This window comes from Gopherus evgoodei, chromosome 12 (genome assembly GCF_007399415.2).
Source record: "Gopherus evgoodei ecotype Sinaloan lineage chromosome 12, rGopEvg1_v1.p, whole genome shotgun sequence".
Taxonomy (NCBI): Eukaryota; Metazoa; Chordata; order Testudines; family Testudinidae; genus Gopherus; species Gopherus evgoodei.
Genome location: NC_044333.1, coordinates 37,626,162 through 37,652,420, shown reverse-complemented (window position 1 = coordinate 37,652,420; position 26,259 = coordinate 37,626,162). Strand labels below are relative to the sequence as shown.

Below are 26,259 nucleotides of genomic sequence, written 5' to 3'. Positions count from 1 at the left end.
CAGGTACACTAGTAACACAGAGCTAGCCAGCAGGTGACAAGGTTCTAATCCTGGGTATGCATTTGGCTTCCTGTGAAACCTCAGGCAAATCAATTTCACTCCTCTGTGCCTCAATTTCCCCATCTGTATAACGGCAATAATCATCTCTACCTTCTAGTGGTGTCAAAGCTATGTTACTGTTTGTATTATCAGCACGAATTCTTATCTTGGCATATTTATCAGGATTCTCTCAGCAGTTGGCATATATTCCGGTTTGAAATTGGTCATTTTAAGTGGTGTGATGTATTTCTAGAGGGGTGATGATTTTATTCCTGATGTTTAAAAATGCAGCTGGAGATGCTGGGTGAGCCATTCTGAACTTGAGTATGGATCTGAGCGTGTAAGAATGAATTATTTTAAACTGATTTCTTCAGAAAGTGGTACTTTGTCTATTTGGAATGATTAAAAAATAACTACTCAAACCCCAATCACTCCTACGCTGTATCAAAGTAAAATACACATTCACAGCTGCCTCCAGCTATTAAATCATCCATTTCCTTTACTTTTCCCAGTTGGACTCTGTATGTATTTGGAAAGGAGATTTGATGAGTCTGGGAACTGGTAATTACTGTGGAGTCTTTTACAAGGTTTGACCTTGGTAGTTCTCTGTGACATAGCCCTCGTTACTGCAACTTCCCAGCTTAATGGATTTTATCCTCAGGACATGCCCAAGTAAGACCGTACTGGGATCCCCATTTTACAGGTGAGGACTGAGCAGACAGAATGCTGAAGTGACATGCCCAAGGTCACACAGGAAGTCTGTGTCTGAGCTGAGAGTTGAATCCAGGCAGTCTGAGTCCCAGTCCCTGTCCACTAGACCATCCTTTCTACCCCTTGATGGGTGGTCACTGAGGATGACGGGAGTTTTGCCATTGACTTTGGTGGTGAGGCCAAGATTTCACCTTGAAAGCTACCTTCTAATGGTTACTGTGGAGTCTGTGTAAAAGGAGAGGGTGACTCTCTCTCCAGTTGCTAGTGGATAGGTGCAGCTGGCACTGAAGGGCACCGTGGTGAGTGGTCAAATATGTTCAGCTGAAAGGCAAAGAATGGGATGACCCATGGAGGCTGAAGTCACTTCTCCTTCCCAGAAGTGGTTCCTGCTGCTCTGGCACGGAGATGCAAAGGCAGGACAGCAGGAAGCAGCTTTGACTCTCCCTGGGGTGTGGCTGTCAGCCCTGCACCGTTCAGTGGCACTTTATGAACAGGGAGTTTAGTTTTAAGATTCACATCCAAAAATCTTTCTAACCCTCTGCAAGACTGTGCTTCCATTGACAAAATGCCCAAGAAGCAGCAGAATAATCACCCCAAACAAATACCAATAATCAAACCTCAGGAGCACAAGAGAACCCATTTTGCTCCCCCCATACAGATTCCATCAAAAAGGCATTGCGTCTCACAGCACAGCACTGCCTTGGGCTTGTGTCTTAAATTATACATACTTTTGAATTGACTAGTTAGAGAAATATTCCGTTTTCAAACAACATACCAAGAGCAGGATTACAGAGAGGGGGTGGTTTGGGGAATGGCCACGCTGACTCCAGAGTAGTGTGGTGTTTGAAATAAGCTTTAATGCACACTCTGACTCACGGAACAGCTGGAAAGAATAAGCAGTTAGTAATTTCCATATTAACCTCAGCATACTAGGAACAGAGCATAGGCAGGAGATGCCATAATGGTGCTAAAAGCCTCTGCTACCATAAATCAGGCCAGCTGACTTGGGGAGTGCTCGTTGGTAATGTGGTATCATTCGCATACAGCTCCAACAGTGTGTTAGGTGCCATCCCCGAGACAGGAAAGCGAGATCCCTGCCCCAAAGAGCTTCCAGTGTGAACACACACAGATATTGGGATGTAACAGGAAGCAGTCTGATCCAACAACAATGGTGATGGTAGGGCCACGTTCCCAGCTGGTGTAAACTGATTTAGCTCCATGGGCTTCAGCTGCAGAGATTTCTCACCAGCTACGGATCCAGTCCTATGCGCTGTCAGTTCCGTGAGGCTGGGGTTAGCTTTAAAAATGTGTATGTGTATTTCAGTGCATGTATATTCCAAATGCTCACTGCATGCTGAGTTTAGAGACCGTCCTGTTGTTTTGTGTCTGTACAGAAGCTAACAGAATGGGGTTCTGGGCCATGACTCAGGCTGCTGAATGTTACCGCAGTACAAATAATAATTTCAAATTAAGGGCCTGATACTGCTTCCTTTAAAATCAATGGGAGCTTGGCCAGAGGTTTCAGAGAGAGCAGGGCTGGGCCCTAAGTTCTGCTGCAAAATTCTCCTCCGTTCTATCTCAGAGACAGCACTGAAGTTGATTGGGGGGAAGGGGAAGAGGGATGCTGCCACCCAAAATGAGGGGAGTGTTTAGCCTGCCATGCTTGTAATCAGAAACCATGTCACTGTGGGTACTGAATGGCTCAGGGGATTGGTACTGAGCATATGGATCACCAAGCACTGGCTTGTATGCAATCATATCTGATGGCCACTCTAGTCTGGTAGCGGTTTGGGGCTTACACATAATTATGATGATTATTTATCGCAGCGCATAGGAGCCCTAGTCATCGACCACGACCCCATTGTGCTAGATGCTGTAGGAAGCCTCACTCCTAAGGGCTGTCACATCAGTCACCCCCATTATCGATGCCATCCTTGTCCATCACAAGAGAGACTGGCTACTGAGACTAGGTTATCTTGCTACTAGTACAGAGGTCCCTGTATGTCAGGGTGGAGGACCATGTGTTGTGTATGGACTTGTGCTAGCTATGTCCATCCTGTGGCTAGTGGGTTTCAGCTACTAGTGTCTTCAGTCCCCTTTCACCAGCTCTAAATTGACTTTAAAACGATCAAAAGGACTGCTTTTGCCCACCAGACTGAATGGAATTGCTGCGGAGAATCCTGTTTAGAGCCTGCTGGAGCCACGGCGCTCCCCTGAGGAGGTGCTGGCGGCCAGGACAGATGTTTTCAGTCCTTTCTGAAGCTGACTGAGAAATCCTCTCTCTCCCCCGCTCAGCTTGCGTTTTGCAAACAGCAGCCACAGGAATAAGGCCATGCAGAGTGATAAATGAGCTGCTCTGCCCAGCTGCATCCAGGGCCCCGGAAGCGGCCTCTGATGCCTGCTGTGTGCCTGTGCGGTGATGCAGTGCATGTGCCAGGAATTGGAGATTCACATTTCCCCTTGAAAACAGAGGACTACAAACAGCGTTGGCAAGGAGCCAGAGTACAGGACCAGGAGCCAGGTATTGGGGGTCTGGGCCATGGTCTTTCTCTGTTGCCTTGGCACATCATGTCATTTCTCTGTGCCTCAGGCTCTCAATCTGTAAAACAGGACTTGCTTCTAGATCTTGTGCGCATTTTTTTTTCAGGCTGATGATTTATTTACTGAAAAATGTGGTTTCAGGTTTTCTAAAATGATCTGTGAATTCAGGTCGAATTTGGAAAATAGTTTCGGGGGGGGCCCAAAGGGTTGAAACATTTGGTTTTGACATTTTCTAAATGAAACATTTTGACTTTATGTGTGACATAAAATCAACAACAGGGAGAGCAAGGGGGAGCAACCAAAAACAAGATAAAACATTTAATTTTGGTTTTTTTATTATTATTATTTTGGTGAGGAAAAACTGAAAAATTGTCATTTTGGGTCAAATGGAAATATTTTTTCCTGAATTTTTCTGTTCAGCCACTGAACTGAAAAAATCAATTACTCGCCCAACTCTCCTTGCCTCCCTCTGAGAAGGAATCCATATTCGTACAGTGCTCCAAAATATAAGGATCTCACTTGGTATTAACAGAAGGGGTGGAAAGATTTTGTCCCATACAGAAAATACTTTTATTCGTGAAGGGAAAAATGAACTGAATAACCATGTTAATGGAAGCTTTTCCGATGTTTGCAACTGGCCATAATAACACAAGGAGCTGAGTAGTGACTGTGAGCACTGCTGCCCTCTAGGAGTGGGAATCACACCTGCCCACGTGGGTGTCATCGTTTCCATACTGCTGAGAGCTCGTGAAGATTCTCCTTTAGCTGAAGTGTGCTTTTAGAGCACAAGGATCTGAATTCTATCCCTGTTGTTGCTGTGAAGTTCTTAGTACGGCATGTGACACGGCAACAACTATGCAGTCCTGAATGGCTTTGGATTTTTAGACTGAGCCCTTCCATAGTGCTTTATGTTTTCAAAGACCTTTCCATATATTAACTAGTTAATTCACATGTCACTCTTGTAGGAAAGGTAGCTAAGTGAAATGGTGAAAAATAGAAACAAAATTATATTGTGGTAGTTCCTGCAGCCCTAGTCAGGGACTGGGGCCCTGTTGTTCCAAGGGCTGGGATATGTGATGAGGATGCACAAAGTCTAGAAACCAAATAAAGCTGTAAAGTAGTCTAGAAGTAACAAGTCAGTCACCTGTTTAACACCCCTACTGCATATGTGCCCAGTTCCCCCTGAGATTGGTCTGAAAATATCCCACCTAGGCAGCTCAAAGGGGGCTAACGTAGACTACCTGCCAGTTATCACCCTGCCATCTAACCCTGGATCAGACCTAGAAGGCAGCATGGTAAAACACCCGCAGCTGGTCTGCAATGGTACCTGCACTTTTGTGGGATTTTCAGGAAAATCTCAGCACAGAGGAGGCCAGACAGCGCTTGAATGTCTTTGCCTCGCTCCCCAGTGCTGACTTCAGCACCACAACGTGAGATCAATGTTGCTGTTACTTTTTAGACTGTAAGTTTTCGGAGGCAGGGAGTGTGTCATTCTGGAAGTCTGTGCAGAGCATGGCACTACTGTGGTGCAAATAATAGGTTACAACTTATACATCATCCTTGAAGTTAGAGAAAGTACCACTTTTCCTCGCCTGTTCTTCTACAAGGTGGGATTGTTCCCTTCACTCAGTGCTTTGGGATAGTGTGGCCCAGTGACTAGGGGGCTGGACTGGGGCCCAGAACACCTGCCTTCTATCCCCAGCCCTGCAACGGGCATGTTACTTTCCCTCTGTGCTGATTTCCCCATCTGTAAAATGGGGATAATGACACTTTTTTCCCTCATAAAGCGCTTTGATATCTGTGAGTGAAAACCTCCCTATGAATATTAGTTATTACTTTGATGACTCAAGCAACGGGCTTTCTGCCTCTTTACTGAGACCATTCCACAACGTAATAGATCCCTCCACTGGGAAATGGCATGAAATACATTTAAATTCATTATTTTCTTCCCAACAGTTAACGACGAGCCCTTCTCCTCTGATTTTTGTCTCAGTGGGAATGTGCTAATGAGCATGCCTTTGATACTGCATTGCCTTCCCCGTCCGTTCTCTCCTAAGGTGTGATGATGGGGTTCACGGCAGTGGAGGGGAGAGCATGCAGTTCCTCTCTGGGATTTGTCAGGAGTGAAATGTACTAGTTTATGAAACCACCCAAGTGAATTAACAGAGTGAGGGAGTTCTCCGCAGTACCTACTTGGAACTGGTGCAGACTTCAGCAGCTTACACCCTTCTAATTGTTGTTTGTTTTAATCCATGAGTCACAGGGAAATGCCAGGCTGAATTTTTTGGTTCCCTTCTCCTCAAACTCCCCTCCTTCTGACAAATGCAATAGCGTTGGGAGGAGAAAAATCAAGCTATCTACCAGCCTGGGGTGGATCAACAGAAATGGAATAACTCGAACAATGCCACTAGCACATCACTGCATGTAGAAAAGTGGATGCATTAGAGACTCTTAAATAGTTGTTACCTATACATTTAAACTGCATATAAGCCAGGTGCACTGCCACATGCACATAACTTCCATTGGTTTCAGTGGACAATCTGGGCGTAGAACCACTGCAACATCAGGCCTATACATAAATAAAACGCAATGAGCTGCTGGTGCCTCCTGGAAAACTCTGTGGAAAAAATCCCTTTAGAGACAGTTCTCCTTATGGATCATGTTCTTCTACTGGGTTCCCCTCATCCTTTATTGCTAGGGCCATCTGCATAGAAACAGGATCTTCATCCCTTAGGGGTCCTTCTGCCCCCTCCTGTTTAATCTCCAGCTGATGTCATACAATCTGTTTGATCTCACGGCCACTTGCTGTAGAGGAAGAGGATGACATCAAGACCTGATCTACTAGAGCCCTGTTGTAGAACTGTTAAGCATGGAAGTCAAGCCCACAACCCTGCATGGGCAGATCATGATATTGCAGGCACAGGTGTTGTCTGCGTGTGCAGTTAGTCGATATTCATGCCCAAATGCTGGACCTGGGATAACCAAGTTTGCCCTTCTCTTTGGTGGATCAGCCAGCACACAGAAGTTTGAAACTTGCACCTGAGTAAGGAACAAGCAGCAAGAGCAGATAGACTGAGAAGGAAGAATGTTCCTGTTTTCATGCAAAAATCTCCACTAAAAAAAAGAAAAAAGAAGGCAATTTTTTTTAAATTATCAAATGTTCCTAAGGAATGGGCTTTGGGAGACTAGTTGTTAGACTGTCTTTCAAAGCTGCTTCCTAGCCCCCTTTCTCTCATCAGAACAATAAGGATGTGCTGAGAATCTATAGGTACTGGGGCCATAATCTATACATATCCCGAGCACCTAGAGCTGTTCTATGCTCAATTGTTCTTCGCAAAACTAGGCCTGTCTAGTCTATCCATCCAGGCCTTTATGTGGTGCTCGTCACAGGCCCCTGGACTCTTCTTTGCACTGTGTCTGGTGGGTGCTACCTATTGATGGCAACTTACATACCTTGGGCCTGATCTTGAGAGGTCCTGAGCACCTGATTCTTCCAAGGAGTCTCTGCTAGGTGATGAGCAGCACCAGCGGCATCCATGGAAGTGCAGAGCGCACAGCACTTTGTAGGCCTTTACACATGGTAGGACATTTAAACACCTGAAGTAGTACCACTTGGAACTCCCCTTGCTCCCCCAACGCATGCACACGCATCTTCCGTGACAATGCTGAAGCATCCTGAAGGTTTCCAGAACATTTTTAGTTGCAAACCTGTGCTGCTTGCACGGGTGGTTGACTAAAGCCAGTGTTAGTTGTTTCTGAATGTAATAACACGTCGCATTTCTGCAGTGCCTATTAGTGCAGGCCACCAAATTGCTTTACAAGCATTAAACCTCATAATGCCCCCTCAGGTAGGTCAGGTTATTCAAGGCTTAATTCAGGCATCATTGCAATGCAGCTAGCTCTGGCTTGGATCACATCCGTTGTTTAACAGTGCACAGGAACACTATACAGCATGTTAGGACTAACAGGGAAAGGAAATGCTGTCTCTGATTGCAACTGTAGGTGCATATTAAGTAGTGGGGCTAATGACCAAAGCTAGTATTGGGTCAGGAGATAGGGTTATTCCTTGATGTAAAGCCCTGTATAAAAGCTTGGTGGGGTTATTGTCTTATGTAAAGTGCCTTGGGACCCATCATGCCCCCAGGAAGTCAGTGTGAGGCTTCAGGGTGGTGCTGGGTATCACAGCACCCACTGGCGCCCTGCTGGGACCAGAGGGAAGAGCTCATACAAAGGGGTCAGGGCTGTCCCCTGCTGCTATGCCTTGTGTGTGAAGGCTGCTGTGCCCATGCAGCTTCTGTCTGGGGCTGGCCCCTGGCTGCTCTGGATCAAAGCTCTGCTTGAGCTGGGAAGCGCCTCGCTCGGGGGGAATCGGCACAACGGTCTCAAAGGGGCCGGAGACAAGAGGTTGGCCATAGAATTAGCAGTAGATAATTGGGGGGAGGGGGGTTAAGAGCTCGATTCTCTGAAAGGGGCAATTAATAGGGCAATGGGCCTCCCACTCCGCAGCCATCCTGGAAACTTCTTCCCAGCCCCCAACCACACGTGGGTAAATGTGCAAAACTGCCAGAGCAGAATCTACCCAGTTTTGCAACTCCTCTTCCTCCCGCGGCCCCGGCCCAAGGCAGCCTGGCGCTGGAGAATCCCCGGGCCGGGGCTCCGGGCGAGCCAGTGCACAGAGGTGTGTGGTTTCGCCAGCTTCCCCCGCCTGCAGCAGCAAGATTCCTTCCAACTCCAATCAGTGGCCAAGGCTCTGGCAGGCGCATACGGGGCTGTGCGCTCAGTGGGCGGCCCGGCAGGCAGAGCCGGGTTACCGGGTGGCTTTCCTCCCTCCGGGGGATGGCCGGGAGCGCGTGAGAGGGGGGAGCTGCAGCCCCGAGCCGTGGGGCGGGTGTCTGGCTGGGGCAGCAGCAGCTGCTGGGGGTGGGAGCGAAGTGACCCACCGCGCTGCGGAGATGGCGCTGCCGAGTTCGCACCCCAACTTTGCACGAGACACGTACGGACAAAGTTAGCTCTTAGCTCCCAGCTGCCAGGCGGCCCCAGCCGGTCCAGCGGCGCCTTCCAGGGCTCCGCTCCGCAGCGACCCCCCTGCCCCCTAGCCCCTGCCATGGGGCGCTGATCGCACCCAAACTTGGACCAACTTTTGCACAGCTCGTCGGTCTCTCCGCCGCTGCCTGCGGGTGGGAGCATGGCCCGTCCGTGAACGCGGCTGTGCAGCAGGATGAGAGCGCAGCCCCGGGGAGCAGGCAGCCGCGAGCCCAGCCGCCGCCGAGGCGCCCCAGGTGCAAAATGAGCGACCACCCAGCGCCGGAGAAGGAGGCGCCGATCTCCCGCAAGCAGCGGCTGATGGCCGCGATCGCCTCCGGCAGCTCCAGCGCCGATCCCCCCTCGGCGCTTTGCTGCTTCATCTGCGGCGGGGGGATCGGGCGCGGCAAGGAGCTGAAACTGCAGGTGAAGCAGCCCCGGGAGAACCAGCCTTTCTTCCCCTTCCTGCAGCACCAGGAGCCGGCGCCGGGGGCCCAGGAGGTGACCCCGGAGGGCTGCGCGCTGGTGTGCGCCGTCTGCCGCTGCTTCCTGGGCGAGCAGTGGGACGCGTTCGAGCGCAGCCGGACCCCGCTGGAGAAGCGCATGTACTGGCTCAAACGCCCCTACCAGTGCGAGGCGGCGGGGGGCGCCGGGCTCCGCAGGGGCCCCCAGGAGTGGAACCTCTCCTACGCCCTGGACGAGCAGCGGAGGCTCAGCCTGGGGGGCAGCAGCAGCAGCCAGCCCCCCGAGGAGGAGGAGGAGGAGGACGCCGGCGCAAGCGGCGGAGACTCCGACCTGTCCTCCCTCTCGGACACCGACCAGCTCTCCGAGCCCGAGCTGCAGCTCCACGCCCCCGGCCGGGACAGGAGCTCCAGGAGCCCCGGCTGCCGCCCGGCCCCAGACCCGCCGAGCCAAGCCGCGGGGCTGCAGCTGCTGCGCCAGCAGGGCGCAGCCAACGGGGCAGCCGAGCGGCCGGTGCCAGGCGCGCCTATGGGCAGCCGCCCCCGCGAGTGGCACGGCCAGGCGCCCCCAGCCCCGGACGAGGCACCTGTGCCGCAGGACAACGGGCTGGCTGGGGGGAGGAGGAGGCGACGGCGGCGCCACTGGCCGGCCGATGGCCTCGGCAGCGTCCGGAGCAGCTGGAGAGGGGGCCAGGGCGCAGCAGCCCTGCCCGATGCCTTCAAAGCGACGGCCTCCGGCCGGGCACCTGAGTCTGCCCCGGGGCATGGCGACTTGATGGGCAAGCGGGTCCCGGCCTACGGCTCCTCAGAGGAGAGCGAGATCAACATCACCAGCGACGAGGAGAGGCAGGGGTCCTGCCAAGCCCCCAGCAAGCTGGAGAAGGCCTACGCCCTGGCAGTGCCCAGGCCGCCCTGGGCAGCAGCACCCCTGCCGGGCAGCGTCTGCTACATCTGCGGCAGCCCCTTGTCCCCTGGGGGCCAGCACCAAATCCACGTGCAGAAACAGGAAAAGACTTCCAAGGCCCCCTTCTTCCCTTTCCTGTGGCTGCACAGTCCACCCCTGGGGGCCCTGCCCATCAGCCCCATGGGCAGCACACTGGTCTGCTCCTGCTGCTTCACCTCCCTCATGCAGCAGTGGCAGAGCTTCGAGGTGGCCAGCGTGCCGGTCCTGCAGAGGCTCTACGTGGTGCCGCTGGATGCCAGCGCAATGGGCATGCCCCCCAAAGGGAGGAGGGCCCAGAAAGAGGAGGGTGCCCCTGCCCTGCTGCAGGAAGCCTGCTACCTCTGTGGGGAGGATTGTAGCAAGGAGGCCAGGCCGGTCTCTGCTAAGATCACCAATGGCAATGCTAAAAACACCATGCACTTCCCCTTCCTCAGCCACCTGCCGTGCCCTCCCAGCTCCAAGGGGCTCAACAAGCATGGGGAGGTGCACAGCTGCAGGAAGTGCTATGGGGTGCTGCAGGACCTGTGGGCCATGTACCGGGCGTGCCACAATGAGGAGCTCATCACCTCGGTGCAGAGCTTCCTGGGGAGGTATCACCAGGTCTTCTCCACCGGGGATCCCGGCAGCACTGGCATGCACCCCTCGGCCACATCAGGCCCTGCCTCTGTCTGTTACATCTGCGGAGCTGAGCTGGGAGCGGGCAAAGAGTTCCAGCTCAACATCAACCCGCCAGGGCGCTTTGGGGAGAAGGAGCCTTTCTTCCCCTTCCTCACCGTCTACCCCCCAGCCCCCAGGGCCAGGCCTGCAGACGCCACTGGGCTGGTGGCTACCTGTGTGCTCTGCTACCATGACCTCCTAGGCCAATGGCTGCAGCACGAAAGCAGGAATTCCCACCATCCCAGCAGCGCCTGGTCCAGGCAGTACAAAGTGGAGACCTTCGTGTGCTTCTTCTGTCGGCAGGAGAAGAAGCGATGCCTTGGATTAAAAGCAGTGCAGGTTGCCCGGCTCCCTGTGTTTCTGTACACTCTCCGCATGGCCAACAGCCTACTGGTGGATGATGGTAAACAACTGACCATTGGAGCATGTGCAGAATGTGGGGCAGTGGTCCTTGCTGGCAAAGGCATGACACCTCCAGACTTTCTGGCTGTGACACCCCCAGCCAGTCTCCCAAAGGTAAGGTACAATGTTCACTCCTTCCTCCATTGATTTCCCTTGGTGAGGCAGGGGAAGCTGGATGCTTTGGTTTCAGTGGAATTGGTTTTACAGTGGGGTCATTGACCAAGTTTCTTCTGTTGTGTCTGATTCAGGAGGTTAACGCTAAGCAGGGTTCTTTTTGGCAAACTGATTTGGGATTTGGGGTCGCTGGCCTCCTAGCTAAAAAATGGGGTCGCTCCAGAAGAGCTACAGCCAGCCAAGAGCTGGCTTGTTAAGAAAGCAAAGGGCCCAGTCTGTGGAGGTGGGGTTGGCTTGGACTTGAGTCTGCCAAAGTGGGGAAATCCTGGTCTTGTACCCTTCTCAATGGTGAATATCACAGCTGCCACTCTCTGGCCGGTCAGAGACATGTCTGGCTCCCTTTACTCCAGCCAGCAGAGCTTTAAAGGAACAGGCCTGTTCACAGCAGACAAGCCCCATGGGAAATTCTGCCAGCTAGCAGAGAGAGGAGCCTCCGACTCAGAGGAAAGTTATCCATCTAACTTTGTTTTTTTAAGAATCCCAATCAAAGCAGTGTCTCGTGAGAGGAACTCAAGTCCTTCCAACAGATGGGAAACTGATGTCCAGACTCTCTTTTTTGGGTGCGGGGAGGAGGAGAGGACAGGGCGACATTCCCAACCTGGTTTGCTTTTCCCCTGTGAGAATGAGCCTTTATTCTTTGCCCGTCAGCTGTGCAGGAGCAGGGGAAGCTGGTGGGATTATCCTTTATAAAGGGCGCCTGCCTTCATGCTGCTGAGATTAGGGAAACCTATTTCATTCTCATCAGTGGTTCCATCCCCCTTTTAGTGTGGCAGCAGCTCTTAATAGACTCCCAGTGGTTCCCATCGAATAAGAGCGCCAGATTGAAAATAATAGTCATTTAAACCTTGATCATCCAGGGGTTGCTTTTTGAGCAGCCTGCACCCAGAACAGCGACATCTACTAAGATGCAGGCAGTCAGCATCTAGGTGCAGCAAGGACCAAGTTGCTTTGGAAACTGGCCATTTGCCTGCCTGGAGGTTACTTTTCTGTCAGCAGAAATGGGATCCTGTTTGAATTTTCCATAGTACTCATTACAAAATAAATGCTGTGTGCACGCACGTGTTGTAGTTTAAAAGCAGGACTGGGAGTCTCTGTTTGGCTTTGGTTGCCTTCGTTAATGCCTCTGTGAAATGAGGATAATTGAGTCCTTATAATTACTTCACAGGTGTGCTGTGAGGCTTAGCTATTACAGAAAGTGCTTTGAGATCCTCTGGGGGGAGGTAGTATGGGGGTGCCATGTGTTGTTGCTGAAGGAGAACCCCAGAAAGTTCACTCATACAACGGAAGGCCCATGCTATGTTTCATAAACTGTCCTCCTCACTCAGGAAGGGGAATTTCATTAATGCCTTTGCTCAAAATTTGTCAAAAGGGAAAGATTTTTTGGGGGCCCAACTAGAGATGCATGACTTTAAAGGGACCTGGTTTCAGAGGGTGGGTGCTCAGCACTGTCTGAAAATCAAGACCCTTTAAAGCGTCTCAAATTGGTGCCCCAAAAATGAAGACATCCAAAAGGACTAATCAGTTCTGAAAATCTTCAGATTTTGTTCACAGCCGGCATTTGTTCTCGAAGCACTGACATTTTCTTTAGAAATGCACCACAATCTCTCCAACTTGGGACTTCTTTTTTCTTCTCTCCTGTGGCTGGTTGAAGAACAGTTTTCAGATGGGCTCATTTGCAGCATGGGTGCTGTGTTCAAAGTGGAATCTCACTGGCTTCGAAGCAAAGGGATGCTGCTCCTTAAGTTGTCAAGCTGCCAAATTCACAAGTTTTTCCCTTTGGGCTCGCTGGGTGACAGCTGAACGAGTCAGAGGTTCAGAGCACAGTGCCTGCTTTGAGAATTCCAGGACGGAGATGTGAGTTTGATTGGCACCAGAGACAGGAATCCTCCGAAAGTCACTCTTTTCAGTTTTTCCCTGGCTCCCTTCCTACATCAGTGCAAGCCAGAGTGACCTGATCTCAATGCAGGTCATTCCTCAATGCAGATTATTTCTTTGTGAGTTACATGCCGATTGGCAGAGCATGGCTAGAATCCACCTTTGTTAATCACTTTGTGAGTTATGCTCATGTCTGACACATTGTGTGTGCGATGGTGGGAACTGGGAAACATGAGACTCCCGGATCAAATGGTACTAACTCAATGCAGGTGGTAACTCAGGATTTCACAGTTGAAATTGAGATTATGCTGTACATAAAAGGTCCAAACCCATGTCCCGTTGAATCTAATAGCAAACCTCTTGTTGATTTCGCTGAAACTCAGAGTTGGCTCCCAAAGCAGGTAACTCAACTGAGAATATTCCTGTCTCCAGAGAGTTCATTCACAAGCTCCCCTTGAATCCCAGGTCTGTGGCAGTAATTGTAGTGGGAGACACTCGTGCAGCTGCTAGAACGCAGCAGAGCATAAGGAGATATAGATAAGTGTAGAGCCTTCCTTTCTATATCCCATTTTTTGGTTGATGTGAAAGTTAAAGCCCCTCCATTAAAGAGGTAGCTGCAAAAGGCCTGTTCTTACAACCTTTGGCCTCTGGAGTGCCCTGTAGTCACGTGAGCTACCCCGCTGCCTTGAACAGAATTACTCGTGTGAGCGTATGTTGCAGGATTGGGCTGTGCAGGGTGAACCACAGCAACCAAACCCCTTTTCATCCCTCACTTTGAAGGAGATGTTTCTTCCGCAGCTGGGTGCATTTCCCCTTTAAATGCTGTCTGTGGCTGTTTCCCTCCACTGGGCTTTATTTTCTTGCACTGGGTAATATCACGGGTCCAAGGGTACTTTACATTAGTGCCATTTGGACTGGGAACAGGTGCTGCTGGGGTGTTTTACTGACATATGAACTATTCCAGAGCGCTTCTGTCATCACTCGAATGTCAGTGTTAGGCACTCACATCTGTTTCCTGAGTTTCCTGCAGCGTTTGTTATCTGCAACCCAAAAGCTACATATTTCTTAAGCCTTTTAATGGCTCCCTGCCACCAGAGCACTAACCCAACGCTCAGGTGATTATGCTGTGCTCATCATCTTAGTAATCAAAGAAAACCCTCGGCACCCTGTGAAAGCCCGCAGTAGAGCCACAGGACAAAACATAAAGCCTCTGTGATTTCGCCTCCCTCCCTCCCTCCCTCTCCTGGAATTCCACCGTTTCAGCTGAACAGGGCAGCAGGCTTGTTTTGGCAAAGGGGAAAGCATCTGCTCAGAGAACGGCCCTGAAAAAAATATCCACTTTGGCTCTCTTGTCTGAAGCACTGTCCCATATCTGAATGGCTTGGAGAATCTTTTGTGCGAGGAAGTGAAAGAAAGATGTGTGTGTTGGGAAGATGGGATTAGCCTAGACGGTCTGTGCAAGGAGGGTGTTCGAGGCTTAGAGCAGATGCTATTGAATTCCTCTCTCTTGTTACATGGCTTGCTAATGAGCGATGTAACTAGCTGTTACGCTGAGCACCTGGGACAGCCCCAACACAGATGCTTTGAATAGATTTGCTTATGTGGGGCATTGCAATTTTCAGCCCCATTTGATGGTTAATACTCTGGCTTTTCCTTCATTGCGGTTTGGGACAGCAACTCTCTACTAATCACTGTTGCCTTTTGACTCTCCCCATGTTCGTATTCGCTTTTGGTAAGGCTGGGATTCAGGTTTATTTAAAACAGGACTGGATCCATTTGGCTAATGTAACTAATGGGAGAAATCTCTTCTTCCTCTCTGCTGCCGCTCACACATTCAAGGGTTCTTGTGGCTAGTAGCCCAGTAAGGGCTCTTTACCCTTCATCACAAAGCCCTCGGTGCCTGTTTTTGCTAACTTCCCTCCTTTAAAACCAGACACACCAAAGCACTTGACTATACAGTGGGGAAAAGCCTCCTCCTCCCCCCGCAAAAAGGGGGTTGGACAATATGTTCCATAAGGGATTTCCCACGATTCCCTGTAGCTCTGCCTTTGGGCTCTATTTATTTTTTCCACATCCAGCACACACAAACCCCTTAGTGTGCATAGGTTTGGGGAGTGGGGGTTAAACACTGAGTAGGGGAACACGATTGTTGCGGGGGAGTTTTTAGAGCCAGAACTACGCAAGGTTCAGAGTTAGGGTTTATCCCCAGAGTGACTTTCCTGCATAAATTCACCCACTAGTTTGCTGAACAAACTCCAGTAAGATACTTAAAGCACCAGCTCCTTCTCCTGTAGCAGCCTGAGAAGGCAAGTGTTATGCCTCAGGTGTCTCCTACAGCCCTAGGTGACGGAAAGAGGGAACCAAGTCTTGTTCAGCAACTGACCTTTCATACTTTCTCACCAGGCTTAGGTGGGCTCAGGTGTGTTCTGGGTGGGACAAAGCCTTTAGCTCCACCTCTGGCACGCCCCTATATAGAAAAGAGAGGGCAGGGCAAATTCTCCTCAGAGTTCCTGGGTGTGTTGTATCCTGCAGGAGCAGTGGGATCTACTCTTTGATGTGAGCAAGGACCTTTGTGTGTTATTCTCTGGTCAAATCACTCCTCTGTCCTTGCTGTACGTGCTGCTGGTGTGGATTAGAGAACAAAATGTTACTGTAGCTGGCTGTTGTGCTGAGCTGCCTGTCTCCTACCCTTCCTGGGGCAGTTAGTGCCAGCTGAGCCTTCAATTGTGAATGGTTCCTGAACTGGTGATGGTGGCTGTGAAAGAAGCCTGTGCAATTTTGTCGAGTGGTGGGGAACGAGCTCATAATGAATGAGGCCAGACTAGCAATATAGAAGAAGAATCTCTTCTTGCCTTGAGAATTGTGTGCTGAGAATGAAAAGGGTGACAGGTTCTAATCTTGCAGAATACCAACAGGAATAACTGGCAACAATACTATGGTTCCACATGCAACAGTTGCAGAAATCCAACAGGAGTACACTAGCCATTCATCAAACTCCTTGTAACGACAGAGAGTCATGATACAAAACTGCCATTTTAAAAGACACAGCCAGATATTTCTCTAGCAGATTTTTTCTTGTGGTACCTTCTTAGAGGCCTTCAGTACTGAAATGACTCTGGCTTGTCCTCTGCTGCTGTTTAACAGCTGCTCTTCAGTTATTAACCTTGGTCTAAGTAACCCCTTGTCTTTCTGTGTGCATTGGCATCGCTGACTGTATAAAGACAACTCCAGGGAGTTGTCTTTGTGTCCCTGCCTCTGCAGGGGTGGAGAAAGATGCGTTATTTCTGTGGGATCCACAATTGAGAGCAGTGGCTGGGTTTTTGTTTTTTCTTTTCTGATTTACTGCTAAGAGAATTGTGAATTTAAAATGAGCCTCTCCAAGTCCTTGGGTGTTTAGCCCCTGCTGTCAGAGTTTTTAGCCAGGCTTACAACACCGCAAAAAAGCCTGCTCTCAGTAACCTGAGTCTGGCCTCTTGCTCATTTCCCAACCCTCTGTCTCCCGCTACTTATCTGTGGCTTGAATTGAAATTTGCTGACTACCCTGCTGTGCTATTTGCCTTGGTCCTCTCCTTCCAGATTATTGAGTGGCTCATCTCCCCTCTGCTGAAAGCGTCACAAATAAATGAATGCTGCGGGGTGGAGAGGGTGTTCATATTCAAGTTGGGTCCAATTTTGGGCCTAAGTCACTTGACCCCGTCCCTTTAAGTTCAGTCTTCTGGGCCGGGAAGGGCTACAGGCCAACATTTCAGCTGGGATGTTGTAACTCTCCTAGGCTGCCTGTGACCTTGTTAATCAAGGGCACTGCTCAAGCATCCCTGCATTCCTTTGCTGATGCTGTTGGGCTGTTTGCAGAATTGCCCAGTGTCACGGAGTCCCCGGGCGATGCTTTGGAACTGCTCCCCACCAAGCCAGTCAGGACTTTGGGGAGCCTCCTCTCCCTTGGAGCAGACTTGTTCAGGGCAAGAAGCTCACACAGCTTCACCTTCTGGGTCTCTCCTTGGAGCATTCAGCATCCTCTGCCCCTCCGTGCGCTTCCCACAGTGAGTCCACCCCAGTGGGGTCCTGGGGAAGCCACTGGGTTCTGCACCCCCACTTTGCAGTCAGACGTGACTGTCAGCCAGCCAGTAACACAGAGGTTTATTCGATGACAGGAACAGGGTCTAAAACAGAGCTTGTAGATACAGCGAACCGGACCCCTCGGCTGGGTCCATTCTGGGGGGCAGTGAGTCAGACCCCCAGGTCTGCCCTCCACCCTTGACCCCAGCCAGCTCCAGACTAACAACCCCCCCCAGCCCCTCCTCTCTCCTCAGCCCCTTTCCCGGGCCAGGAGGTCACCTGATCCCTTTGTCTCCAACACCTTCAGCTGGCACCTTTGCAGAGGGAGGGGCCCAGGCCATCAGTTGCTAGGAGACAGAGTGCCAGGCATTTAGGTGCACTGGCCCTTTGCTCTGCCAGATACTTAAGAACTGCCATGGGGACACTGAGGCACCAACACAGTACTCAGAGAAAACATTAAGAACTTTCCCAGTTCGTCACACCCAGTTCCTCCTTTGCAAGGACAATGTATGGGATTAGACTAAAGGCTCTGCTGCTGTCTGGTGTGATATACGGCAGCTCACAAGCTTAAGTGTCTGCAGGAAGAAGCATCGTGGTACAGTACAGATGAGAGGCCTGAAGGTCAGGGAGGGTAACAGGCCACTGAAAAAGGGCATCTGGAGAGACTGGTGATGTTCACTTCAGCAGGAAGTGCCGCAGCGCAGCAACTAGCTGCCGGCTGGAGGAATGCTGGTTTAGGCAATAGTGTTAATTGCAGTGCAGCTGTTTCTGTAATGGCAGACCCATATCTGGGTGTACCATCTCTACATGCAATATTCCAAGTGTAGAGCACTCTTAATAGTTCTGTATTACAAGGGCACAAAGGGCCCAATTTGGCTGGATTGTGTGCATAACTATAGGTGCCTTGGTGCACCAGACTTACATCCATGTGACTGTCATATGTGTGGCATGTTTGATTCAGGCCTGTCCATTAGCACACGCAGTTACCACGTGTGCAGGCACAAATGATTTTCAGTACGTGGTTTGGAAAATTGGGTCCAACTACTCTGAGAACTGTAGAGACACAACAGGGAGTGAGAGGGGTCATTTGAGCCTGAGCTTGGGGTGGCAAATTTTTTGGTTGGGGCGGCAAAAACCTAGAGCCGGCCCTGTCTGTGACTTGCAGCCTATTCTAGAATCTAAACTAAGGTCCTAATCCCCATAGGATCTATGTCTAGAGTGAAAGAAGGATTTAAAAACTAGCATTTTAGAGCATTCCTTCATTTCCCTTTGACTCCCACATCTTAATCTCGTTACCTAGTAATTCCTCCCACTTGGCTGTCTCTGCTCTCAGAGGCTGTGCTTAGAGGGGCTATGTTGAGGCAGTGCTGATTCTGTAAGTATTGAGCAGCACGTTGGGGTTATGAACAAGATCAAAGAAGGGTAACGGGTAGCTCTGTTCCTTGTTCCTTACACACCACATGAGACAATCGTGCAGGTGACTTGACTTTTCTAAAAAACTGACTGCGTGGAGTTCAGTATTTATAGATACTGCAGGCATCAAAAGCAAATACTTAAAGGTACAGAAGGAGCCTCTCTCTCTCTCTTTTTTTTTTACTGGAAGGAGCAGATATCTTGTGTGGCAGAAGCTTTGATACCTCAGGTGTGCTCTCCAAATCCAGTAATTGTTTGTTTTTAAGCTTTGTGATGCTGATCAACTCAGGTACCTTGTCTGTGTGGGTAGATTGGGCTGCCTGCTTTTTAAGGATCTACATTAAGCAGCTCTTAATAGTTTACGAAGGCAGCCTGTTGTCTAGCACTTGGTTTGCAGCTTGCTATATTTGCCGTGAAGTGTTCTATGACTCTGGGAATGACGCACTGACTTGTTACACTGCACTATGTCCACATATAGCAAAGCGCATCTCGCTAAACAGAAACCAACTGGGTTTGGGATTGGATCATCATCTCTGCTTTCAATCTGGATAACAGTTCCTGTGCCTGAATCTGGCGTTTGATTGGGGAAGCTGCTGGATCAGGGATGGGGAAGGGAAAATAATTACATAGTGAGTTTTGGTCTTGATCATTTGGCAATGGAGTCAATTACCCTACATCTCCTAGCTCATCAAAGCAGGTCTGCTCCCTTTACTGGCACGTACCTGCACCCATCATATACATTATATACTGCAGCTTTGTAAAACTGTCACAGAAACTTAAGAGGTTAAGCACAGTCTACTTGCCTGGCCTCTGTCCTACTTGATCTGAATGACAAAATGAATAGGTTACCTGCCCAGGATGAGTGGGCTGAGAAACTGTGTGACTACAGCGTGGCTTGACTTTCTGAGCCACTTTTTATTATTATTATTATTAATTATTATTATTATTATTTTATTTTAAAAGAGGCCTCTAAAATTGCACACATGGGTTTTCATAGCTAAGTGGTTGAGACAATGCAGATGTGTGCTCTCACACGTTCTGCACTTGCACACTCAGGCCAGGTAGATGCTTATCTACCTGGTTTCCGTCCCTGCAGTTTGCTCAGACCCATCCAAGTTTTTGCACCTGTCAACGTTTCAGTGTGGAACAAGTGCATGTAAAATTCTTCTTCTTGTCAAAGCAAGGTGTTCTTGTGGCAGAGGACTGGGGCTGAAAAACATGGGTTCTGCTGCCAGCTGTGTGACATTGGGCAAGTCGCTTAACATCAGTGCCTCGGTTTCTCATCTGTAAAAGGAGGATGACAATATTTCCGTGTTAGATTGTAGTCTTCAGGGCAGGGACTGTCTCTTGCAGTGTGTATATACAGTACCTAGCATGGTAAGGCTGCAACTGATATCAAGGCCTAAGTGCTACTGTAATACAAAAAGACAAGTCACATGCTTATATTCACCGTAAATATAGACACAGGGGGGGTCTGCAAATGTTCAAAACTCTCCCTTTTTGGCAGCATCTGCCAGCAACTTGCATATAGAGTCCTGTTGCATGGCAAGTGATGTTGTTGTCTTTCTGTCTTTCATAATCTTCAGACATTTCCCAGTGGTTTGCCAAATTTGCATCCTGGTGGCCTCCTCTTCCTTTGGGACGCTCTCACTTGCAGTGCCTGTTCCAGTGTTTCTTGTCCCTGGACCCGTGCCCTCAGAATCGTTCCCAGAGTATCCACTCGGAAGACTTCTGCGCACTAAACTGCATGGAACTCCATTACCCAAGGAGGATGAAAGGCTGAGAGATCTCAGCTTGGATATGAACCTGTTGGTCCAGTTAATCTGAGTATTTTGAATCTGATTCGTGGCCCATTGCCTTGGTGTGGAAGTATATTCCTGTGTCACTGTAGCATTTAACAAAGAAAACAGTTCTGGTTGAGTGGGGGTTCTGAGTTTTCAGCTGCATAAATCAGGAGCCACTCTATTGGAGTCAACAGTGCTGAACTGGTGTAAATGAGATCATAATCAGACCCTCTTTGTGCTGGATTGTTAGGGTTTGAATCATGGAAAATGAAGAAAAATCTGTCTCTAGAGAATTGGGCACTTACACAAGTTTTCAAGCATCCCTTTCAAAGTGTGTATTTATAAATGAATCAAGTCCCTACTTGTGTTAATGGCTCTGCCCCCGAATGTTAAACACCATGGGCTTCTTTGGGCATTTGCTGTGCTTTGGACACTTAGTGGTTCTTTCATACTAGCAGAATGGGGGTGTGTCTGGGGTCACAACGCTGCCAGGAAGGTGTCAGTTCTTTCCCCTACATTCTTCTAAACAGACCTTTTTCACGGGCACTGTCAAAACTGTGTTCTGTAACATTGTGGGTCATGTTGGAGTTTGCAGCCTTTCCCTTTTAAAAAACAAAAACGCCAAACAAAACACATGGCAAGAATCTGATACTTCTGACTACAATGTAGCTGATCTCCTTTAACCAACCAAAAAGAACAGGGGCTTCTCTGAAACCAATCCACCGTACTAACTAGCCAAGCCCACGGGCTAAAACGGCGTGGATTGCCAGGAGAGACTATGGGAATCTCTTGCTTAGTGCATGAGTTTGGAAGCCTCTCCTGTGAGGAACAGGAAAACTGGCCTGGGCATGACGGGTTCCATTTAATGGGACATTGTCCTGTCAGGTATTGGAGGTTAGGATCCTAAACTTAGATTTAAAAAACCCAGCCCTACTAATTAATGGAAATGTCTTCAGTTTGCAACCCAAACAGTACAGCATCTATGAGAAATGGATTGTATCAATAAATGGGCTAGTCGATATTTGCATTGTTGGAATTGGCAGAAGTGGGGAAATGAAACGAGGCATGGTGAAAAGGACGTTGGGTTTGGTTTTAGTTTTAATTTCCAGTTTCAGTAATCCCGGGTGATGCTACTAGTGCAACTAAGGACAGTGTTGTTTAAAATGAGCTTGATTCTTCTCTCTCTGATTCTGCAGCAGTGTAAATTGTGATGAATTCAATTGAAATCAATGGGGTAACATCAGAGTGCAAGTGAGATCAGAATCAGACCCATGATTTTTAAGCTAATAGGGCTTGCTAGATTTCCATATGTAAGAAGTGACTTTGTGGATAGAGCTTCCCTTTGAAGATCAGGTATTCAGCAGTTCTGGGAGACAAACCCTGCAGCCACTAAAAATGAACTTGTTTGACATTTAGCTGCAATCTTGAGTCAGACTCCGAGGTGGCAACAAAATCATATTATGACTTCATGTCTCGGGGCACAGCCTCCTGTTGGATCATATTGCCAGAGGGCAAACAAAGAAACAACACTAGGAAAATGTGCCTCTTGCTTTTTCCTGCAGATGAGGTCACGGAGTGTTTGTCCGTGGGCATCCAGCGTTTGGTATGTACATAGCTGAACTGTAAACGTACACCCTTCTGGGCTATCCCATCCCTCCAGCTCTCAGCTCTTTCTGATCAGCTGTTTCAGTGTCACCTGCTGACCAGCCAGCTGGTGTTGGTGTTGTGCAGAGTAAGCAGGGGGCCAGGGACAAATCAGGGCTAAGTGTTCTGACCTCAGACGGAGCACAGGCTAAGACTTCTGTCCTTAGCTTCCTCTAGCAAACCCTGCCCCTGCACTCATCTCCCCACCCCCTGCAAAAAAGACCCTTTGCCCTTGCACTTGTTTGTTCTCACTGGCTCTGTCCTGCTGCCACGGCTAGTTGCTTTAACAGCTGTTAAAATATCAGGGGTCCCCATTGCTTTGCAGTCCTGATCCCTCCAGGCCGGGTGCTGATTCAGTCACTTGCCAGCTGGCTTGATTGCACCCCTCCAGCATTAGCAGAGTGAGGAGACCCACAACTTGCAATCCTTCATTCTTCTCTGGCAGCTTGGGGGTCCTGCCAAACATGAGGCTGGCTTTAACTGTGCCGACTAGGAGAATCTGCATTTGTCATTTTTGTCGTCTTCAACGAAGCACTGTAGGCATCAGTTCTTGCATAGAGCGTTGCCTGTTCACGGTGCCTGGCTGTCTTCCCCCCCTTTCTCTCTTGTCCTGTGTCTAAGCCCAAACTTGGTATCCTCACCACTATGTAGCCGCATTCTTGGTGTGGGTGGGCTGTGCCAGTGTGACTTACAAACTGGGGTTCCCCGTCTCTGTAGCACTTCCATGGGTTTTGTTTAGCTAGGTAGGGTGAAAAGAACCCCAGTTCAGCCCTTCTCTCTAACTGGGAATGTTTCAGCAGCACACTTGTACTTTCCTTGATACTCATGATTAATCTGCTTAGATCCCATCTGAAAGCAGGTTAGATTCCCCTGTTTCTGTCTCTGTTTGGGAGTAGTGTGAGAGGCTCGATTTGCTGTTGCCCTGTGCTATGTGTGCTCACGCCAGTGCAAACGCTACCAAACTAGAGTGGTAGCATCCTCCACCCATGTAGATTGCTGCCCAAACTGTAGGGCACCAGCTGCAGGGCACCAGCTGTAGATCTGAGTTTGAAGGGAAGTGGAGAGACCGCAACTATTGGAAAGGTGCAGAAACTTTTGAAGGGATTTTGTGTTCTCCTTGCATAGCCCAGAGAAGTCCTCAAAAGCGTCACCTTGGGGCCATTGCATGAGAGAAGGTGCTGCTGTGGGCTTTCCTAGGCTCTCCAGAGAATCCACTTCAAGCCAAGGGAGCTGCTGCTGTGTGCACACGCCAGGGTAAAAGGAGGTAGCTTCCCCCTCCCACACCTTGGGTTCAGGGCCTGCTGGCTGGGCCAGGACGCAGTGGCAGTCAGGCGTCACGGCTTGCTTTCAAAGAGCTGGCCAGCCTGTGTGAATGCTGTGGAGCCATTTGGTACTGGATGTACAACTCTCCCCCACCACCTGCCTTATGCCCAGCTATTTTCCGGCATTTGGTGTCCTTGCCCAGAATGCAGTGACGAACATGGGCGTTTAGGTCTGAAGAAAGCAAGAGCGTCTGCCCTGCTGCCCTCCGATGGTGCTGGCAGCACTGGAGGGTGGTGGGGATTTGAAGACCTGGTGCTTGTAGTTGAGTGATTCACCCCCCTTCACCTGGGCCATGTCTCTGCTCAGGCAGTGATGACCCTTCCTAATTCCAAACCAGAGTGAAAGTGCCGCCATCGTCTTGGGGACTTGAGCTGGGATTTATTATGGCACAGAAAGCAGGATCTGTCCCTGGAGCGAGGGCAGCTGTCTCCCATGGGCAGAGTGTGTCTGTGTGTGAGAGAGCGAGAGAGAGAGGCTAATGAATGACCCCCTGTATCCCAGAAGGGCTGACTCAGCCCTCCCTTCTCCTGCAGCAGATAAACTGTGTCCCATGCAACTTTCTGTCTGTTCTGGGCCTTACACTGAAGTTCTCTGGCACTTCTTACAAGAGTAGGGCTGGTTGCCCTGGTGTCTGGCTAGATTTCACATCCTGGCCCCTGCTGTGCTGTTCCATCCCAGAGGTGGCTGCATTTCAGCAGTGCTGTGTGGGGCAGTCTGGGATCCTTTGGAGGACAGGGCTGTACAGATGTGGAATGCCTAAGGCCTGGGGAGGGATGGGGGCATACAGATGTAGGGCTGTGCTCTCCCCTACAGTGAGAGATCTAGTGGATGATTCTTCAGTGTGGAGTCTGATTAGGGATCTATAAAGGAGAAAGAAACCATCCCATCTGCTGGGGAGAAGGCTGCATGTTCTGTGGGTGCAGGAGGGGGCGTGCGTGGCGAAGGAAGGAAATGAAACTCCCAACAGTCTGGGTCAGACAGCAGTGCCCTGCAGCCCCCTGCTAGCCAGCTGCCCTCCCATCAGATGGGTCCTGTGTGACTCAGTGTTTGGGTGGGGAGAAGACAGATCCCCCATTCACATCATGGAAGGAAGGACTGACCTTCCCCCTGTGATGTCATTGTCGAGCCAGGCCGCGTGCTCACTTTGGGCTCCTGCCAGGGGACAGGGCCTCTTTTCTGAACCAAGCAGCAGCCCCACAAAAGCTACATTATATCTTTAGTGGCAGGCTCCCAGCGGTGGGCTGGGTTTTCCTTTTCTATTACCAGCTGGAGACAGGAGATGTTCCAAACGCCAGATCCTCCCAGGCTGAAAAAGCCATGACAGCTCCATAATCTCACCCCATCCCTCAGAGTTGATGGGATGCACCAGGACGCCTGGGATGCTGAGCCCCACTCCTCTGGCAAGAGGCAAAGGCTGAGTCAGTAGCTGCTTGTGGGGAAGAGAGAAGCCAGCTCACTTGTGTTATGAAGTATTGGTTGCAGGGGGGCTTTTATGTTTCTTACCCAGCTGCAGCAGAAAATAAGGATGCAGGGCCAGGGTCTCCTTATAATTCTTGGACCCTTGCATCTCGTGCACTCGTTCGCCTGAGTGCAAAATGCTCTTGTTCCGATCCAAGTGTAAAAACTCAGCCGCTTGTACGCAGACAATGGTGAGCTGGGCCCCTGGGTTCCCCTCTCCGCTTACTGTCTGCACCCCTCTCATGTATTTCCTACCTCTTGTTCTCTGTTTTCCCCCTACGTTGATCCTGTCTCAAGTATGTAATGCTGGATTGGATGCTCCCTGATGTGACAGGCGTTTGGGGTGGCTCTGTTCATTTCCCAGGGGGTGAGGGGCCATTGCTCAAACAGGCACAGGGGCTGGCACTAGTTGTCCTGCATGTTGTCACTTTCAGCCAGGAACTCTGGACTTAACAGGCCACAGAATGAATTCCGCTCCCATCCCGAAGATGGAGGCCTGCGGGGAAGAGTCCTGTCAGCTCAGGGTTGAAGCAGCATGTGGGAAGCTCATGCTACGGGCTGCTCAGCCTGTCCCTCTCCTGTGGCTATAGAGGCCGTGCAGTTGGCTGGCACGCTGCACCAGCACAAAGTACACACACCCGCTGGCAGCAAGGCCTTCGGCCGGGCAGGACTGGGTACCCTTGGTGTTTAGTGTTCCCTAGAAGATGGAGCATAACGCAGAGCTTTGCTCTGAGAATTAACAACGATTCAGGACCCGCCTTCAGGGAGCACAGGGCGCTGTGACTCCTGAGCCACTCACCCTGCAGCTGGCGTTTGTGTTCCTTCTGCTCCTGCTTTTCCTCCGCCCCTGTGGCTGCCGCCTGCTGAGCAGCTGTGTCACATGCAGGGCTCATGGGCTCCCCTTGACCTCAGAAATACCCTGTGTGCTGAGTGGAGTTGCTAGATAAACAGCTCTGTGCAGCCGGTGTGGCCTCAGCCTGGTTTTGCTAAACCATCGGTGGCAGAAGGGGAGGAAAGGAAAGGAAAATTCTCTTCCCCTCTCATTGGGATTAGCCAGGCTGAGTTGTGCCAAGCTGCGGGGAGCTAATGTGCCTGTGCTGAGACACACTCTACAGACAGTTCAAACCGTGCCTGTTTCAGCCTGGCATGAATGATTCCTTGGTCTGATTTTTCTCGTTCATGCTGGTGCTGCTGCATTTAACATCCCTCTGGAGAGCAAAGTCATCTGTTTATCTGTGGCTGGGGCAGCAGGAGGCAAGCGTCTTCCCCAAACCTGGTCACCCAGATCCAGGTGCTGATTGTACAGGTGGCTTTGTGAATCCTGCGCCTACCAGGCTGGGCCTGAGACTCATCCCTTTCACACAGCCCACAGAGTGGCCATCATGCGCCAGCTGCTACTGACTGCGCCTGGATTGCAGCCTCTGTCCTCAAGGGATGCCCGGGTGACAGGCGCAGCATCCTGTTGGCAATTACCTTGGCCACCAAACCACACACTGAGCTCTTGAGTACAAAGCTGTTGCTCTTTGAATCTCCCCAGCCATCACCTTGCAGCTGGTATTGCAGCCAGGAGGACCCCTGGGGTAAGAAAGGGCTGAGAACTACTTGAGCTGGGCAAGAATGCAGGAGAGTTTGGCCGCTGCTGCTGTATTCTGGTCACATCTAGTATGACACATTCAGATTATCTCCCTAGGGGCAGGTGTGTGTGCTAAAGGTTATTTAGGGGATAATCAACCTCTCTCCCCTACCAGGAGCTAGA

General features: G+C 50.3%; 1 protein-coding gene across 1 annotated transcript in view; it reads left to right on the top strand.

Annotated features, from left to right (window-relative positions):
* The first annotated feature begins 9,534 nt into the window (after positions 1–9,534).
* GSE1 (Gse1 coiled-coil protein) overlaps positions 9,535–26,259 on the top strand; it is a 355,568-nt gene continuing 338,843 nt past the window's right edge. The window contains exon 1 of the mRNA XM_030581352.1: positions 9,535–10,890. Within this exon, the coding sequence (XP_030437212.1) occupies positions 9,550–10,890 (1,341 nt within the window). The 5' untranslated portion in view covers positions 9,535–9,549. The remainder of the gene's footprint in view (positions 10,891–26,259) is intronic.